The 20,052-nt window shown below is 40.7% G+C and overlaps 1 protein-coding gene across 1 annotated transcript in view; it reads left to right on the forward strand.

Moving 5' to 3' along the window:
- The window catches only part of LOC147697214 (E3 SUMO-protein ligase RanBP2-like), a 485,030-nt gene that overhangs the window by 251,904 nt on the left and 213,074 nt on the right, over window positions 1-20,052 (forward strand). Inside the window, exon 20 of the mRNA XM_086934287.1 lies at window positions 13,826-19,757. Within this exon, the coding sequence (XP_086790413.1) occupies window positions 13,826-19,757 (5,932 nt within the window). The remainder of the gene's footprint in view (window positions 1-13,825; window positions 19,758-20,052) is intronic.

The following is a 20,052-nucleotide window of genomic DNA, read 5'->3' on the forward strand; positions in this document are numbered from 1 at the left end:
TTCAAGATCATTTTCTGTACTGCATATTCTTTTGATCCTGAGAAGCTTGCCTAAAGGAATGTTGTCTACTACACGTCGTGGATGTGCACTGCTGGCATGAAGGATACTGTTGCCTGCAGTGCTTTTTATATGTAGTTTGGTTGCCAAGTGTCCATTGTGTACAAATATTTTGACATCCAGAAACTCTGCTTCACAATTACTGATGGATTTAGAAAATTTCAGATTTTCATGATTGGTATTCAGACTTGTAACAAAGTTGTCTGCACTGATAACATCTCCACGCCATAAAACAAAAACATCATCAATATAACGAATCCACAACAAAACATGTTCATGAAAAATAATCGCATGTTGCTGCCTGAGGACCTGCTCCTCCCACCAGCCTACGTGTAAATACGCATAGCTGGGGGAAAAGCAGGCCCCCATACCAACTCCACGCTTCTGAACATAAATATCATTCCCAAATAAAAAGAAATTGTTATTAAGACACCAGGTGGTTAACTCCATCAATACTTTGTTGTGACAATAACAATTCATAGGTCTTTTACCAAGGAGGAAATCGAGCGCTTTAAGACCAGTTGTATGCTCTATGCTCGTGTAGAGCGACTCGATGTCCAAAGTAATCATTAACATATCATTGCTCCATGGGATGTTTTTGATTTTAGCAATGGAATCACCAGTGTCTCTAACATAAGTAGGTACATTTTTAACTAAGTCCTGCAGGAAATTGTCAATGTATTGTGTGACATGTTCTGCCACCCCCCCAATGGCCGAGATGATAGGCCGGCCAGGGACAGGTGTCACCTGCTTATGAATCTTTGGGAGTAGATATAACTTGGGCAATATTGGAAACTCAACATGAAGAAAGTCAAACTCCTGAGAGGAGATCATGCCATCTCTTTGGATTGATACAACAACTTTTTTAAAACGTCCTTAGCATCATTAAAGTGTTTGATGTTGGTTCTAGAATAGCAAGTTGGATCATTTAACTGTCTTTTCGCTTCTTCAATGTAAGCTTCTTGGGGCCAAATAACTACATTGCCCCCCTTGTCTGCAGTAGTAACAATAATATTGTGGTCATTGCCCAATTTTTTGATGAGCGAAAAATAGTCATTCTCATGCTTACTTTTGTAGCGTTTCTTGTGTTTAATTTTGTGATGTAATAGTTTAAGGTCCTCAACCACCACGTCCTGGAATACATCCATTGAATCCCTAGGCATGGTGGGATTGAATTTAGACTTAGGTTTAAATGGGCTGATGTTAGCTCCCACTTGCGGAATGGATGCCGCTCTCAATTCATCCTGAGTAGAGTTTATATCAGGAGATATTATATTGTCAGAGGCCAAATGATGCAGTGCCAACAAAGGTTTTGTGTATTTAGCAAGCAGTGTTACAGATACATTTGCAATCTCACTGTTGCCTGAACGCTCTTTTTCCTTTTCATTTAAGCCTTCCTTTATGTTAAAGAATTTTTGATTTTAAGTTTTCTAATGTATAGGTAAACATCAATTCGGGTTTTTGCATAATTAAAGTCAGATGCTGGACAATATGTTAACCCCAGGCTCAAAAGTTGTTTTTCTGCTTCAGTTAGGGTAACAGTAGACAAATTAATAACAGTATTATCACTTATCTTTTTTTGCGCCAATATTGTCGCTTTGTTTTTTTTGGCGATTTTCCGGCGCTTGCTCCTCCTTTTGTTGCATCTGGCTCGCTTAGCTGCTGTTGCTGCCCCTTTTGTTGGTGTTTGGTCCGAGGCGTTAATGTCTGCAATCGATCCGAAACTAAAAAATCCACTTCCTCCCCGAGATCAAGGATCAAAGAATTTGCATCCCACAGAGTGTTTCCATCCTCATCTGATGTAAGGCCACTCGCTAGCGAATCATTGTCGCTTATTTTTAGGTTGTTACTCATTGTAGATGGTGCCTGGGCCGAGGTGGAAGCTCCTGCTTGACTTGTATTTTTGCCCTGTTTGGCTTGCTGCGCTTGCTGAGCTTGTTGCGCCAATTTAGATCGTTTGGCGCTATCGAATTTACGTGCAAAAGTATAAATTCGGCCTTGGGCATAGTCCTCCTTATTCCTGGCGAACTTGTAAACTTTTCTTGCCTTAATTTTCTCCTCTTGTTTAAGCAATCTTTCATTGATTTCCTTGCGGGCCTTGGTAAAAATTTCGTGGGGTTCAAATTTTTGTAACAGTTCATTTATTTCCTCAATCTCCTTCATTAGTATTTCTCTGTCAATGGAAGCGTATTTTACCAGAATTTGTATTAGTTTGGTGGAGGATTCTAAGTTGGTTTGGCCCCATTCTTTTAGCATATTAGGATTAGGCTTGTCGTAACTGGGTGCTAATAGAATACGCAACCCACGTGGTACACGATTTTCTTCTAAATACATTGAAAGGGATTTGTGCTCCCACCATTTTGACATCTCTTGGTACATACATTTTTCCAATCTTTTGAGCGCCGCTCGTATTTGGCTCTCTGCTGAGTTGTCATTGACAGTTGGGTCCGCTTTGTTGCTTGCTCCCGAGTTTGGTGTTATTTTCGGCAGGTTAGGGTAAAGTGCGGCAGCCGCCACCTCTCTGCCACGTAGAATTTCAGCTGACATAGCGTTAGGCTCAAAGATCACTTTGAAGTGTATCCGCGTCCGACGACCCGAGCTAGTTAAGCTCCCAGGGTCACGCGCTGGTGCCAGATACTCCTCCCCACCGTGTTGAAAGATTTCTGAGCACTCACTGCAAAGGAAAGCTTCTCAGCGTCAGGCGCCGCCCGGTGTGTCTGAGACGCCGCTGATCCAATCCTTTGACTCGAGTAACTTGAGCTCAGTAAACACAGGGGCTGCAGTCGACGTAATTCCTTCCGGGAAAAAAAGTGAAACTGATTGCACACCGCAGCCGGCTTGAGGAGTGTGGATTCGTCTCAGAAGCAATCACCTTCCGAAATTTGCATATAACCGCTGCAGTCTCCCAGAGCTCCGTATGATAAATGACCCAGGAAAACCACTCGAATCCAGCGTAGATGAAGGCACAGAGTTTATTTAAAAGTTGAGCCTAACAAAATCTGACGCGTTTCGGGCATCCGCCCTTGCTCACAGACAGTCAGTAAGTAGGACAACCACAGTTAAATACTAGGTGCTTCAAAGTTTTTTTCAATTAACAATTTTTTCTTTTAACATTTTTTTCTCTTTCTCTAGCATTATACCATGTGATCATAGAAATGAAGGACATACTCCATTCTTAGTACTTTGAAGTCTGTTTTCCAAAACGTTTTTACCATACTCTATTGTTCACTGTATTAAAGATTGGTTAAAATCCACATTTTTAAAAGAGAGATGAATCCATTGTTTGTAATAAAGTGCAACTAGTGACCAACAAAAAATAGATCAGACACTCAATGGTGTAGATCAGACAATATGACTGCATATAATGCTAAAGAAATCCAATTTGTAAAGCTATATTAAAATACATTAAAACACAATACAGTATTGTAAATGAAACCTTGTCAATGTGCAAATACGCAATAAAGTGCATCTTATAAATATCCCTATAAAGTGCAAATGCAAAGTGCAAATACCACAGTTCTATATGTAGATAAATAAAGTGACAAATGCAATTGGTGCAAATTATGCAAAAATGTAAATGTATGTATGTATATGTGTATTTATGTGTGTATGTGTGTATGTATATGTTTATATGTATGTATATGTGTGTATATGTATATGTGTCAAGTCAAGTCAATCAGCTTTATTTCGATAATAAAAATATCATAAAAGCATACATATATGTTTATATATTTATATGTATATGTGTATGTATGTGTATGTATATGTGTATGTATGTGTATATATATGTATGTGTATGTATGTGTATATATATGTATGTGTATGTATGTGTATATATATGTATGTGTATGTATATGTGTATATGTATGTATATGTGTATATGTGTATATATGTGTATGTATATAGAATTCCACAATCCTGAAGTGTGTGCAACCAGCCGGCAACACAGAGACAGGTACAGGCCACAGCAAGGGATCGTAGGGATTTAAAGTGCTTTTATTCCATCGATGGGATCGGCAGCATGACGCGTTTCGTCCGGGAAACCCACACTTGATCACATGTATGTATGTGTATGCATGTATGTATATGTATATATATGTGTGTGTGTGTGTGTGTGTATATATATATATATATATATATATATATATATATATATATATATATATATATATATATATATATATATATATTACCTACTGGCGGTCGCCAGTAGGTATATATAGTTAGGATTTTTTCTCTATGGGATTTTTGAAAATTCTATGTCTAATAACTTTGGCGTTTGTGGACGGAATTGGCTGAAACTTTCAGGAAAATGGAACATTTTGTTTCTGAGCAGCCCCCGACAATTTGGGGGGGTTTCATCAAGGGGGGGCCGAGAAAAAAGGGGGGTCCCAAAACGCGTTTTTCCCATGTTAATTTCCATAGGGCGGTTGGCCTCACTTTTAGCTCGAACGGCTGAATGGATTTGCACGAAACTTGGCGAAATTGTAGGGACTGTTAGCCCGATGTGCCTTTGCTAGGTCTCAATATATGTGCTCCAGTGGATTTTGAGTAATTTAGGTTCAAAAAAAGATATATATCTGGGCGGAGCCTAACCACACATCTGATCTGATTGGCTGTCAGCACTTCATCCAAGAAGTGTTGGCAGCCATCTTGGGACCAATATACATGATAGCCCCTCATTAAAAAGCATTGTAGTTAATAGAGGGTTTTAGGACTTTAGTTACATTATAAATCATTTGTTGATGGTACCATACTCGTTTTAGGAATTGTGGTTGGTTCTAAGGTGATTTTACCATGTGAAAAAACCTTCTGCTGTGATATCATGAATATTGTTTGAAAGAAAACTAATATCTCATGATTTTCCCACAGTGGTTTGGAAGGGGATCTATAAGCTAAACTGAAAGCATATTTTCTGTAAATTCACATTATCTTTCTCAGTCATGTGAAAATGAAGTCTGACATTCTCAGTAAAACATGTACATCTAACAAGGGCAGAGCCTGTCAGTTGATTCCTTTGTGTTCTACTGCAGCCTCCTAGAGTGTTCTAAAGAACAACTAGAGCGCTAACAGTCCTACTTATTACAAAGGTATGGCACACCTGAAGCCATCTTGATTGGAATAAAGTGGTAACTCTTCAAACATTTAATTTAAAAAGAAACAACATGAGGGGGTATATTTTGCCATAGAAAGTATGATTAGTGCTGCAGAATGAAAAATTAGGGCACATTTTGAGTGACTTCTCAAATCTTTTTCTATTTCATTAAAACATTCTGACATGCAGTCTCCCAAAATGGCCACCAGAGACAAAAGAGCCCAAATGTAGCCCAAATATCACCCAGATGTAGCCCAAGTATAGCCCAATGACAGAATGTCCCAGAGTGTTCTAAAGAACAACTAGAGCGCTAACAGTCCTACTTATTACAAAGGTATGGCACACCTGAAGCCATCTTGATTGGAATAAAGTGGTAACTCTTAAAACATTTAATTTAAAAAGAAACAACATGAGGGGGTATATTTTGCCATAGAAAGTATGATTAGTGCTGCAGAATGAAAAATTAGGGAACATTTTGAGTGACTTCTCAAATCCTTTTCTATTTCATTAAAACATTCTGACATGCAGTCTCCCAAAATGGCCACCAGAGACAAAAGAGCCCAAATGTAGCCCAAATATCACCCAGATGTAGCCCAAGTATAGCCCAATGACAGAATGTCCCAGAGTGTTCTAAAGAACAACTAGAGCGCTAACAGTCCTACTTATTACAAAGGAATAGCACACCTGGAGCCATCGTGATGGGAATAAAGTGGTAACTCTTAAAACATTTAATTTAAAAAGGAACACAATGAGGGGGTATAGTATGCAATAGAAGGTATTATTAGTGCTGCAGAAAGAAAAATGAGGGCACATTTTGAGTGACTTTTCGAATCCTCTTCTATTTCATTAAAAAATTCTGACATGCAGTCTCCCAAAATGGCCACCAGAGACAAAAGAGCCCAAATGTAGCCCAAATATCACCCAGATGTAGCCCAAGTATAGCCCAATGACAGAATGTCCCAGAGTGTTCTAAAGAACAACTAGAGCGCTAACAGTCCTACTTATTACAAAGGTATGGCACACCTGAAGCCATCTTGATTGGAATAAAGTGGTAACTCTTAAAACATTTAATTTAAAAAGGAACAAAATGAGGGGGTATATTTTGCCATATGAATTATGATTAGTGCTGCAGAAAGAAAAATTAGGGCACATTTTGAGTGACTTCTCAACCCCTCTTCAATTTCATGAAAAAATTCTGACATACAGTCTCCCAAGATGGCCACCAGAGACAAAAGAGCCTAAATGTAGCCCAAATATCACCCAGATGTACCCCAAGTATAGCCCAATGACAGAATGTCCCAGAGTGTTCTAAAGAACAACTAGAGCGCTAACAGTCTTACTTATGACAAAAGTATGGCACACCAGAAGCCATCTTGATTGGAATGAAGTGGTAAGTCTGAAAACACTCAATTTAAAAAGGAACAACATGAGGGGGTTAATTTTGCCATAGAAAGTATGATTAGTGCTTCAGAAAGAAAAATTAGGGATCATTTTGAGTGACTTCTCAAATCCTCTTCTATTTCATTAAAAAAATTCTGACATGCAGACTGAAACATGTACTTTGAATACCAGCAGCAGACGTCCCTGGTGAGCAGTAGCTTTACTACAGTGATCTAATGTGCAACTAGAGTGCTAACATTCAGAATTTATGGCAAATGTGTGACACATCTGAATGCCTTCTTGATGGAACCAAAGTAAACAAGCATTGAAAATGCAATAGATCTCGCCCTCGTTTAAGTTAAAGCCATTCTGTTTGTAATGAGGTGGCTTTTTAGCTTTGCTTTTATTAGTGTTTTTTCAACTTTCATGTAAATAACATGCATCTGTATGCATATAAGTATATGTATGCATGCATTTATGTTTGTATTTATATAGATATACAGATGATATATGTTTATATATGTATGTATATATATATATTCACTGAAAAAACCATAGGCTATAGACCCTATATAGTTAGGAATTAGCATTTACAAAACCTTGAAAATTCACTGAAAAAACCATAGGTTATAGACCATATATAGTTAGGAATTCGCATTTACAAAACCTTATTTTACTCACACAAAACCATTGAAATTCCATATATAGTTAGTTGCACTAACTATATATCACGCACCCGCAATCCACTGCTGATGATGTCACATATTACATCATTCATGACATGGTCAGTGACATCACTGATGACATCACTGATGACATCTCAAATGACATCACTGATGACATCTCAAATGACATCACTGATGACATCACTGATGACATCTCATTTGACATTACTGATCACATCACTGATGATATCATTCATGTGATAATACGATGAACCTCTTCAGACTCTAATATAACCTTAGATACAATCAGTGTAAACAGACACTCACAGACTGTCACTCATCCATGGAGTTACTCACACACCTAGTCAGTCATGCAAAGAATCAATCACACCTCCATTTCCTCAACTATACAGTTATACAAACTTTACTTATTCAAACATATACTAACACATATTTACTCTCTTATCACCTTGGCTGCTAGGGGTTTTCCCGCTGGGTGCTGAAATACTCTGAATCGCACTTTACATGACAAAGCCAGCTCGTCATAAGCACAGGGCAGGTAACACCCATGACGAGCTGGCTTTGTCATCCGCACTGAAGGGGTTATACAATCCCTGATACAAGTTCACAATGATCCATACAGCCACTCACACATTCACTGGCTCTTATGCACAGTTATTTATATATGTCAACTCTCACATGTACTGTGTTTTACCTATGTACTTACTTTGACATGTAGCACTGAGATATCCATTCACTCGTCAATACACTCATGCACACAGTCAACCGCCCATACAGCTGTTTCCACATGCACTTTTGAAACCATACATCTAGTGAATCAACTGCTCACACATCTATGCACAGAGTCATACACCTCCCAGCCACCCACACACACACTCAGTCTCCCATACAAATACTTGGGCAACCAATCAATAACCCATATAGTTACTCATATAGCTACTTATCAACACATGCAACAGTTTACAGAACAACAGAAATAATGATGCACAAATTAAGACAGTTTAGTCACTAACCCATGCACTCAGTGAGACACATTTAATCATTCACTCATACAGTCAGTCATGCACCTACTAAATCCTTCATCCAGACACTTATACATCCACTCATTCTTCAATATGTAAGACATATTTTAACTTTACAGAAACATACAGTCACTGGATGTTGTCATCAGTGATGTCATCAGTGATGTCATTTGAGATGTCATCAGTGATGTCATCAGTGATGTCACTGACCATGTCATGAATGATGTAATATGTGACATCATCAGCAGTGGATGCGCGATATATAGTTAGTGCAACTAACTATATATGGAATTTCAATGGTTTTGTGTGAGTAAAATAAGGTTTTGTAAATGCGAATTCCTAACTATATATGGTCTATAACCTATGGTTTTTTCAGTGAATATATATATATATATACATAGTGTGTGTATGTATATGTCTCAACAAAAGCCCTCGAGCTTCGGAAGGGCACATGACTCTCTCTCATGCCAGAGGGGTGGCTATGGGGGCATGTTTTTCTCCGACCTACGCGGGTCTCCACGTGGGGTGGTGGGAGGAACATGTCCTCTAAGTTCAACATGCTGCATCTAGCTGGAGAAACCATGTCATAAGTTATTGGAGATACATCGATGATGTTTTTGTGATTTGGCGAGGCACTATGCAACAAGCCAGGGATTTTGTGAATGATATTAATGATAATCAATTGAATCTAAAATTCACGGTTAGCATCAGTGACCATGAGGCAACTTTTTTAGATGTGCAGATTAACATAGTGGACAATAAGATAACCACCAGCCTGTTCAGGAATCAACTGCAGGAAACACTATTCTGCACGCAAAAAGTTTTCACCCATAACATACCATCACGGCTATCCCCTATGGGGAATTTCTAAGGATCCACAGATCTTGCAGTACCCCTGAGCTTCGAAACAAACATCAACAAGAATGTAAAAGAAGGTTAATGGCCAGAGGTTACAATGAGAAAAGATTGGATGTGAGTATGGCTAAAGCCAACTGCATGAATCGCCAAGATCTGTTAGATGCTACTCGAACAAACCCATTGACACCAGCAGAAGGCAAAGATGATAATACCATACGCCTCATTACAGGGTATAGCCGCCAGGCACGCCAAATCACTAAATTGGTCAAGTAACAGTGGCCCATTATCCTCACAGACCACGTAGTAAAAGAAATCATGCCTAAAACCCCCACGGTCACATACAGACGTGCATATGCGATGCGTAATGATCTAGTGGTTAGCAGTCCAGAAACACTCAAAGGGGAGAATTGGCTGTCTCCACGTAAAGGTTTTTTTTCGTTGCAGCTCGTGTAGGGCGTGCAAGTTTGGGATAAATATGACCACCTATCCAATCCCATTTGATAACACGCCCGTCACTTTGAAGGCACATTATACTTGCCGCACCGAACTAGCGGTATATGTTCTAAAATGTAGCTGTGATCTCACTTACGTTGGCAGCACGAAATTACCCGTTCATTTACGCATCCTACAACACCTAAGGGCGATAGTAAATGCCAATCAAAGCTACCCAGTACCTCGGCATTTCCAGAATGTCCATAATCTGAACCATCTAAAGTATTTCGTTATCGATGCTGTCACCCCAAGCAAGAAAGGGGGAGACAATGAAAAACGTCTCAGACAGCTTGAATCTAAATACATTGTGCTTCTGAATAGTAAGACCCCGGGAGGTTTGAACATGTGTGAGGACCTTCATAATTTTTTATGATTAAATTTTCTAATAATTTGTTGAATTGGTCTGATAATAACGAATAAGGTATATCTTTTTACCCCCTGTTGACAGAAGTTCCGTATCTCAGTGTCAATTATAATGAAATACAACTTTTTTAACCAACCTTGACACTTTCAGGCAGATTAGAGCTGAAATATATAAAAAAACAATTTTTATATCACAAATATGAATTCAGTATGAATTCACTCATTCACTATTGAGCACTCTGCACTTATTCTTGGGGTTCTCGATGATGTTAACGAGTCTCCATATTTGCACCAATCACTTTAGAGCACCGTCAATTTGATAATACGCGAACACACTCACATGGCTATGTTGCATAAAATAGTGAAAAGGCATTAGGACATCCTGTCTTTAAAGCATTTGAGCCAAGCATTGTTCTTAATGCCCGTTGCAAACAGCTATCAGAATGAATTGTTATTATAGTTGTTATCAATGATGACACAAATGTATATGTTTAAATCGTTTTTATACGTACATGATTAAATCAACATGACGACTCCGATCATCATAGAATAAGAAATTGGACATTAGCATGAGGGGTTCACACTGAATGTGAATAGTTTTTGCAATGGAGCATTGAGGTGTACTTTATTCGAAGTTCAATAATGGTATTTGTACAGTTTATGAAATGTACCTTAATGCACCATATCTACCCATAATCCCGTATTCATGGATTGCTTGGTAGAGGGAATGACATCTCTGTGCTGGGTTTACTCCTAATTAATGAGCTGTTTACAGAAAGCAGGTGACAGCGAGGCGCGCAGTGCTAGATGGCATATGAGAGCGTTGTGTGCCCTTCCGAAGCTCGAGGGCTTTTGTTGAGACATATATATATATATATAAGTTTTAAAAGAAAGAAATGAATTATGTTTGATAAATAGATCTCCAATATAAAAAGAAGTTAAATAAACAACAATGATAAAATCAATTTTGTTAGTCTTGTTGATATGATTACATTGCTGTTGAGCCCATGCGGAATTTAGTCTTGTTGTGACAAAAGAAATATAGGTCTTGAGGGAGCACTTTATGGTATGTTTGGTTCTTCGCCTCTTCTCCCTGACCTTAAATTATTTTCCTTTAGAGGGGGGCCTCATTTTTGCATTATATTAAAAGTAACTACTCCTCCTGAATCCGTCACCATTGTGATAAGTCCAAGCCCGGCCGGCAGTGAATAAATTACCTGGGAGTGCGGGCAATGCAGGGCAGCCTTTTAATTGCACTGGCTGCGGTTTGACTATATTTTTGCCTCACATCTTGCACAATTTACACAAGATCGGAAAAGGTGTAATGCAGGACTAATCCATTTTAGAGCTGTGATGCCGATACCATCCCTAAAATGTGATAATTAAACCACTGATGCGTGGTACTTGGCAGGGCTGAGCATTCCATAATGTTTGCACTCTAGATGAGGGATTCAGAGCGTTTCTCTGTTTGTCGGCCACGACATTAGAGACAGACTGGAAGTCACACACTTGTCATGCTCTGCGTATTCCTCCTAAACGTTGACCTTTTATCATGTTTGGCAAGTGACCCTGTCCAGTATGATTCCTTTAGCATTATAGCCAAGAACACTTTTCATTCTGGAATTGTCAGCTCGTACTTATAATGTCAGCAAGCATTGGTAAAGCCAGTAGGTCTCGCCTATGTGAGAGCTGTTGGTTTTAACATGTGTGTTAGCCATGTTGTACACCACTGTGACTGCTGTTCCAGCATGGCGGAAAATTAATTGTGTGGGGGGTAGATTGATGTAGAGTGAATTGGGGGAGAGTGGGGTAGATTGCAGTGGGGAAGATTGAGGGAGAATCAAGTAGACTGTGTAGATTGTAGCAGAGTATAGTGGAGTTGAGTGGGGTAGATTGGGGTGGAGTGGGGTAGATTGGAGTGGTATAGATTAGCTTGAGGGGGTGGGATAGATTGAATTGGGTTAGACTGGAGTGGGGCAGATTGGGGAAGTTTAGAGTGGAGTAGGGTAGATTGGGGTAGTTTAGAATGGAGTAGGGTAGATTGGGGTAGATGGAGTGGAGTAGATTGGGTGTATGGAGTGAAGTAGATTGCAATAGATTGGAGTAGGGTTGATTGGAATGGTTTGAGGTAATTTGGAGTGGAGTGGGGTACATTGGGTTAGAGTGGGTAAATCAGTAGATAGTTGTAGATTTTAGTGGTGTAGATTAGGGTAGATTGAAATAGATTGGAGTGGGTTTGATTGGGGGGGGCAGAGTCTGGTAGATTGGGGTGTGGTAGATTGGGGTATGTTAAAGTGGGGTTGAGAGGACTGAAGTGGGGTGGAGTGGGGTAGATTGGGCTAAATTGGAGTGGAGTGGGGTAGATTAGGCTAGATTGGAGTGTGGTAGATTGTAATTGATTGGTGGGGTAGATTGTAATGGGGTATATTTTAGTGGGGTATGGTTGGGTAGAGTGGAATGGTGTAGATTGGAGTGTAGTGGGTTAGAGTGGAGTGGATTGGTATTAAGTGGAGTGGGGGTAGATTGTGGTAGATGGATTGGTGTAGATTGGAGTTGGAGTGGGTTAGATTGGGGTGGGTTAGATTGGGGTGGAGTGGGTTGGATTCCGATAGATTGTAGTTGAGTGGGGTTGATTGGGGTGGAGTGGTGTTGATTGGAGTGGAGTGAAATTGAGTAGATTGGAGTGGGGTATATGGTATTGGAGTGGGTTAAGTAGAGGGGAGTGGATTAGATCAGGATATATTTTTGTGAAGTGGGATATATTGGAGTGGAGGGGTATAGAGTGAAGTGACATGTCAGAACAATACTAATTGTGAAATATCAACACAGTTCATGTTTGTTGTGAGCTAGAAAAAACACACCCTACAGCCCCTCTTCACACATGGGTACCCAGCAGGATTGTCAAATCAATTCTCTGACTTTGCAGTCAGAGAATGAAAAGTAAACACCAATCTCCATCGGACAACAGAGCCTAACATTTGACCTGTATTTGAATGAGAAGCAACTATGAGAATATAAGAACAAGATTTAAAGGCTTGTTTACAGAAAGCGAGTACTTTGATGGGTACAGTGAACAGGGGATGCGCCATGGGAGGATCAAACTCAAGTGGACAGCCTAAAGCAAAATAAAGCCAGCAAAAGAAAGCAAGCGCCTGTGAGTTACAAACCATGAAGTCAATGCTAAGCAATGGGCGAAATGCATTCCCAGGGAAGCTTTCAGAATGCCCACAAGAAGTGCATACACATCATTGCAACAAAATGATACCCCTAAAACAAGCCAGACCTCTTGGCTTTGCCACTGCTTGTTTATACCTGCACTCCCTAGGTAAGCGTATATTTCATTTTATTTTAGTAAGAAGATTGCTCATGAAACTTACTGAAGTTGCACATTCAAGGATTCTGTGGAAAGGAATCACACTTTTCTCCATGTAGGATACTTGGTAATCATATCACAAAATCCATATCTTTAAAGTAAAGTTAAACAGTTAAATGAATTATAACAGAATCGTTTTCAGACACCTTTTCCTCCTCAACCACCCATTCCTTCACGTGCTTCCACCTCGGAACACCTTTGGTTGATTTTCTTCCAGTGAAAAGAGAGTAACATTTTTATTAAATGCAATCAATTTTTGCATTTAAAAAGTGCCATTCCTTTTACTGAGCTGGATTTGCTTTTCCAAACTTGCTTTAACAAGGCGTTTAGGGGTTATTTTGCACGTCCATACTTACAGCAATATTAACTTGTGAAAATAAATATCTTGTAAAAATAACTGATTATGAAAAGCTAAAGAAAGTAAACCATAGGCATTCTAACAAACTGTGTGTAAGGCTAGTCCAAGCTCGAACTGACTTTGTTTTTCTTTTTTTTTTAGGCCCCTCTCTATGGAGGCAATCAGCTTGCATCTCAACCCCACATGTATGCATATCAACAACCGATTCCTACTCCGCCTGTCCAGAGCGCATCCTCTAAATTTCCTCGTGAAGCCTTTGGTGCGTCTGTACACTATGGTTCACCAGGCCCTGGACTTTTGTCTCCTCGTAGTGAAGATTATTATAGCTACAGTGCTCCAAAGACCACAGCCAATCCACCATTGCCCGAACCAGGATATTTTACGAAGCCTACATTTTTATCTACAGGGTTGGATTCAAAGATTGAAGAGTTAGGAAAGGTGCACCTTACCCCACAGACTGATTCATTGAAAATACCACCCTTTATAAATTCATCACAAGATACACCGTCAGCCTTCAAGTTCACATCTAATTTTCAGTCGAATGATGGAGACTTCGGCTTTTCAACACCACAGTTCGTGCCACCCAACACAGCCTTTTCTGGCAGTGAAAGTCTTTTCAGTCTTTTGACTTCAGATACACTGTGTCTAGGTAGCCACACTGTCCAAAAAGCTTCTGTTGACAGTCAGGAATCTGTGCAAAAAAATCTGTTTAATTTTGGGCAGAAACATTTTTCAGGCCCTTCTCTTAATGAAAACGGATCCCAAAACCTAGATAAGACATACCCCACATTTAATCTGAAGGACACCAAAACGCTGGTGTTTGAAACTCGAACTGGAGATGCATCTAATGTAAGCCATGAATCGGATGGTGGTGTTCTGGAAGCTTCTGACGACGACGGTCCACATTTTGAACCGGTTATTCCTCTTCCCGATAAGGTTGACGTTAAGACTGGTGAGGAGGAGGAAGAAGAACTGTTCTCCAACAGAGCAAAGCTTTTCCGCTTTGATACAGATTTGAAGGAATGGAAGGAAAGGGGTGTTGGGATTGTGAAATTTTTAAGACATAAAAAATCGGACAAAGTACGACTTCTAATGAGGCGTGAGCAAATATTGAAAATTTGTGCCAATCACTATATTAGTCCAAATATGACACTGAAACTGAATGCGGGCTCTAATAAATCCTATGTCTGGCATGCATTGGATTATGCAGACGAAATGCCAAAGCCTGAGCAGTTTGCCATCCGATTCAAAACCCCAGGAGAAGCTCAACTGTTCAAGCAGAAATTTGAAGAGGTCCAAAAGCATTTGAAGGAATCAAGTACCGTGCGTTCTCCACCACAGCAAAGTGCTGAAGCTTCCCATCAACCTGTAAACAAGGTCAAGGGTATTGACAAGTCCTCATCTGCTGGTGCCACTTTTGAAAAACAGTCTAGTGGGAAATTATATGAGTGGATCTGCAATGGCTGTATGGTGAGAAACCCTGCCACAGCCCCAGTTTGTGTCAGTTGTCAGGCACCTCCTCTAAGCATGACCAATAAAGTAATAATGGCGCCCGTTAAAGATACTAAAACAGGCCCTGCTGCTGCACCTGGTGTGGCTGCACTTCCAACATTCAGCTTTGGTAAGGTAGCTGTAGACCCGTCTAGTGGAGCCGCATTTGGCGGGCAGTTTACCAAGAAACAGGGAGAGTGGGACTGTGATGTTTGTTTATTGAGGAATGCTGCCACCACCACCATATGTGTTGCCTGCCAGAGTTCTCACAGACATGCGGGTGGTGAGGCTGTGACTACATTGACTGCTTCTAGTTCTGCTACTTTAGCTAATGTGCAGCTACCACAATCATTCAGCTTTAGTAAAGAACCTTCTGCTCCTGCAATTGGGACCTGTAACCGTTCAAGAAAAAAGAAAGGCCCATGGGTTTGTCGGGCCTGCTCTGCATCCAATGAAGCAGGGGCTAAAATATGTGGAACCTGTGGGACAACTGTTGCAACTGTTCCACCCGGATCTGATCTGCAAGTGTCTGTAAATACTGTTGGATTGGGTGACAATTCAAGTTCTCTGAAAAGTGACTTTGGAGCTCGCTTTTCCAGAAAGCAAGGACAATGGGATTGCAGTGTGTGCATGGTGAGGAATGAAGCCTCTTCAGCCAGCTGTGCTTCTTGTCTCACCTGCAATCCGCAGGTGGCATCTGCCACTACAGTAGCACCTCCACCTGTTTTCAGTTTCAAGTTTGGTTCTAGCTCAGAAACAGGTGCTCTAAAACCAAGTGTCTTTGGGTCTGACTCTTCTAAAAAAGAAGGGCAGTGGAAGTGCAAAACATGTTTGGTCAAAAATGATGCTTCCTTGGGAAACTGTGCTGCCTGCCAAACACCCAACCCATGTGCTAAAAGTGGCCCTTCCTCCATTCCACCCTCATCTGCCTTATTTGGATTAAAGAGCAAGTTCTCTGAACTTACTGGTGTGACATCTGGAACAGAATCGAAGAGTGCCTCTTCAGAAAGTAGCTTTGCAGTTAGTGAACATTTAGGTAAAAAGAAAGGCGAGTGGCATTGTTCTGTGTGTTTAGTGGTAAATAAAGAAGCAACTAACATGTGTGCTGCATGCCAGACTCCATTTACAGCAAGCACTGCACCGAGATCTTCTCAGATGGCACCTTCAAAAAAATCTGAATCGGGGGGCACTTGTAGTTCTGTCAAAGTCGGCTTTGGAGCTCGTTTTTCCATAAAGGACGGTCAGTGGGACTGCAATATGTGTTTGGTGAGGAATGAAGCTTCTTCAGTGAGCTGTGTTTCCTGTCTCACCCCTAATCCACAGGCCACGCCCACTACTGCAGTGACAATACCACCTGCACCCAGCTTTAAGTTTGGCACTAGCACAGGGTTAAGTAGTCTAAAGCCAAGTCCTTTTGGGTCACAGTTCTCCAAAAGGGAAGGTCAGTGGGATTGCAGTGTGTGCCTGGTGAGAAATGAAGCCTTTTCAGTGAGCTGTGTTGCTTGTTTCACCCCTAATCCACAGGCCACACCCACTACTACAGTGACAAAAGCACCTGCACCTAGCTTCAAGTTTGGTTCTAGCACAGAGTCGAGCACTACAAAGCCAAGTAGCTTTTGTCAAACTCCTAATTCACAGGCCACGCTCAGTAATGCAGGCACCTTTCCACCTGATTCTAGCTACAAGTTTGGTTCTAGCACAGACTCAAGTACTATAAAGCCAAGTAGCTTTGGATCACAATTCTCCAAAAGAGATGGGCAGTGGGACTGTAATGTGTGCCTGGTGAGAAATGAAGCCTCTTCAGTGAGTTGTGCTTCTTGTCTCACCCCTAATCCTCAGGCCACACCCAACAATGCAGTGACATTTCCGCCTGCTTCTAGCTTCAAATTTGGTTCTAGCACAGAGTCGAGTACTATAAAGCCCAGTAGCTTTGGATCACAGTTCTCCAAAAAGGAAGGTCAGTGGGACTGTAATGTGTGCCTAGTGAGAAATGAAGCATCTTCATTGAGATGTGTTTCATGTCTCGCCATTGATCCCAAGGCTACGCCCTCCTCCACTACTCTGACATTTCCATCTGCTCCCAGCTTTACGTTTGGTTCTAGCACAGAGTCCAGTACCTTAAAATTAACTGGCTTTGGGTCACAGTTTTCTAAAACTGAAGGGCAGTGGGATTGCAATGTTTGTTTGGTCAGAAATAAACCTTCTGTAACAAATTGTTGTGCGTGCCAAGCCCCTAACCCGTCATCAGCCTCGACCTTTGGTTTAAAGAATGTAATCTTTGAACCTAAAGCTGTGCAGTCAGAAACTTTATCAAATAGTGCTTTTCCAGTAAGCAATTTTCAGTTTGGACTCTCTGAAGAGGAGAAGATTCCATCTTCTATATTGCAGATGCCTTCATTTAATAGTAAATCTGACCCTGTAAAAAAAGGCTTTGCTTTTTCCGTGCCATCTGGTGGATTTAAGTTCGGAATCCATGATCCTCCCAAAAATGACCAACATAACGGGCAGTCGAAGGAACTTACTGCAACTGTCCAAAAGGTTCCTGGAATTGAAGTAAATCAGAAACCCTCAGAAAGTGCAACTCTTGCTTCCCTTGCTGGAAGTATCAAACCTAATGACATTGACTTTGGGCAGAAAATCACCACCTTTGCTGATCTTGCAACTTCATCAGAGAGCCAAATTCAAAAAAACATCTTAAATTTCAAAGGTATTTCACAGACGAACACTCCGGTAGGTGGTGAGATCAACACCACTTCTGAGCAAGAGAAAGGTGATGAGCTATATCAAACTGAGGACCGTGACGATATCCATTTTGAACCTGTGGTGCAGTTGCCTGAAAAGGTTGAACTTGTAACTGGAGAAGAGGGTGAGAAAGAACTTTATTCAGAAAGGGTGAAACTGTTCAGGTTTGATGCAGACACAAGCCAGTGGAAAGAACGTGGGGTGGGGAGCTTGAAGATCCTCAGAAATGAAAGGACAGGTGCTCTTAGACTGCTCATGCGGCGTGATCAGGTGCTGAAGGTGTGTGCAAATCATTGGATTACAACCTCCATAAAGCTAAAACCATTATCTGGCTCTGACCGAGCCTGGATGTGGTTGGCCAGTGATTTCTCTGATGGCGATGTCAAGCTGGAGCAGCTGGCAGCCAAATTTAAAAATTCAGACCAGGCTCAAGATTTCAAATCCAAGTTTGAAGAGAGTCAGAAGCTGCTGTTAGATCAGCCTGTGCAGACCCCTGGTAGCCCTTCTAAGCAGGACAGCTCTAAAAAAGTTAACAAAGAAGGAAAAACTGCTATGTGTGACTTTATTACAGAACAACGAGGAAAGCATCATGAAAAAGACACCAAAAAAACTACCACAGTGATTGTTAGTCCTTCAATAGAGGTTAAGCCAGTGTCGGAGTGTTCTAAATCTAGAAATGACAATTTTGGGGGAAAAACTTCGCACATTAGCTTTGGTAATGTGGCTTCTCTTTCGCCTGTTTCTGATAGTGTTAAGAAAAGCCTCTTTTCTTTTGGTGATGCAGCGGCAGGTTTTAATTTTAGCTTTCAACCAGTCCTGAGTCCATCTAAGTCGCCAAACAAACTGAATCACAGTAGGGTGTCTGTGGGCACAGATGAGGAGTCTGATACTACTCAGGAAGAGGATAGAGATGGGCCATACTTTGAGCCAGTTGTACCATTACCTGATTTAGTTGAGGTCTCAAGTGGAGAGGAAAACGAGCATGTGCTGTTTAGAAATAGAGCAAAACTCTACAGATTTGATAAAGAAGCCAATCAGTGGAAAGAAAGAGGCATTGGAGATATTAAAATATTGCAAAATTCTGATACCAAAGCTGTTCGGGTTCTCATGAGAAGGGACCAAGTGCTTAAACTCTGCGCCAATCATAGGATTACATCAGACATGAATTTAAAACCCATGATTGGGATGGACAAAGCTTGGATATGGACTGCGCATGACTTTGCAGAAGGTGAGGGAAAGACTGAACTATTTGCGGTCCGTTTTAAACTTCAGGATGTAGCTGACTCGTTTTATCAGGCTTTTAGTGCGGCAAAACAAGCCCAAGAGGATGGGACCTTGCTCTCCCCATCGCCTTTAAATGGCAGTCCCCTAAAAGCAACTCTGTGTGGCAAACAGGCAGTGGCGGTGCTGGAAGAAACTACCAGAGAGCGAACTGATCTGAATCAAGAAGATAGCAGAACTGTAGCATCTCCAGTGAAATCTGAAGCCCTTGACAGATCTGAAAAGCAAATAAAAAACTTTATTTCTCCACCTAAGCTTGTATTTGGTTCGGATTCTGTAAAAAACATTTTTAGTTCTGAGAAAACAAAGTCATTTGCTTTTGGAAGTACCACACCTGCAGGGTCTCTATTTGGTTTCAGTTTTAATCCTTTGCCGAGTGGAGGTGAGAAAAATTCTTCAGTTACTCACAATATAACCGCAAAAAGGTTGGACTTCTCTAAAGGAGCTGAATCCAGCAAGGTTTCAACCATCAGTCACACGAATACACATATAAATCCTTTGAAGTCATCAGCACTGGAAGCTTCCTCAGAAAAAGAAACATTGCAGATGATCAAAAAAGGTAAGCGAAATGGTGTCCTGGAATGTATTGTTCATTGTGTTAAAGGCCTCTCTTTCTTTGCAGTGTAGCCGCATACCAATTATGTGGAAACGTCTTGCCAGGCCTCAGACTCTCTACAGTAGATGTTCTAAATTAAACCGTATGAGCTGCTACAGACCATGATTTAACTTTACCTTCACAATTCTCCACCTACATTGCATTTATAATAGTGCTAATAATCCATTTTCAGTGTTCGCCTTAACAAAAAAGTCTTTTTAAAGCACAGTGAGCATGTAACTACGAGAATGAAAAAAAA

The sequence above is a fragment of the Lissotriton vulgaris genome, chromosome 8 (assembly GCF_964263255.1).
Source record: "Lissotriton vulgaris chromosome 8, aLisVul1.2, whole genome shotgun sequence".
Taxonomy (NCBI): Eukaryota; Metazoa; Chordata; class Amphibia; order Caudata; family Salamandridae; genus Lissotriton; species Lissotriton vulgaris.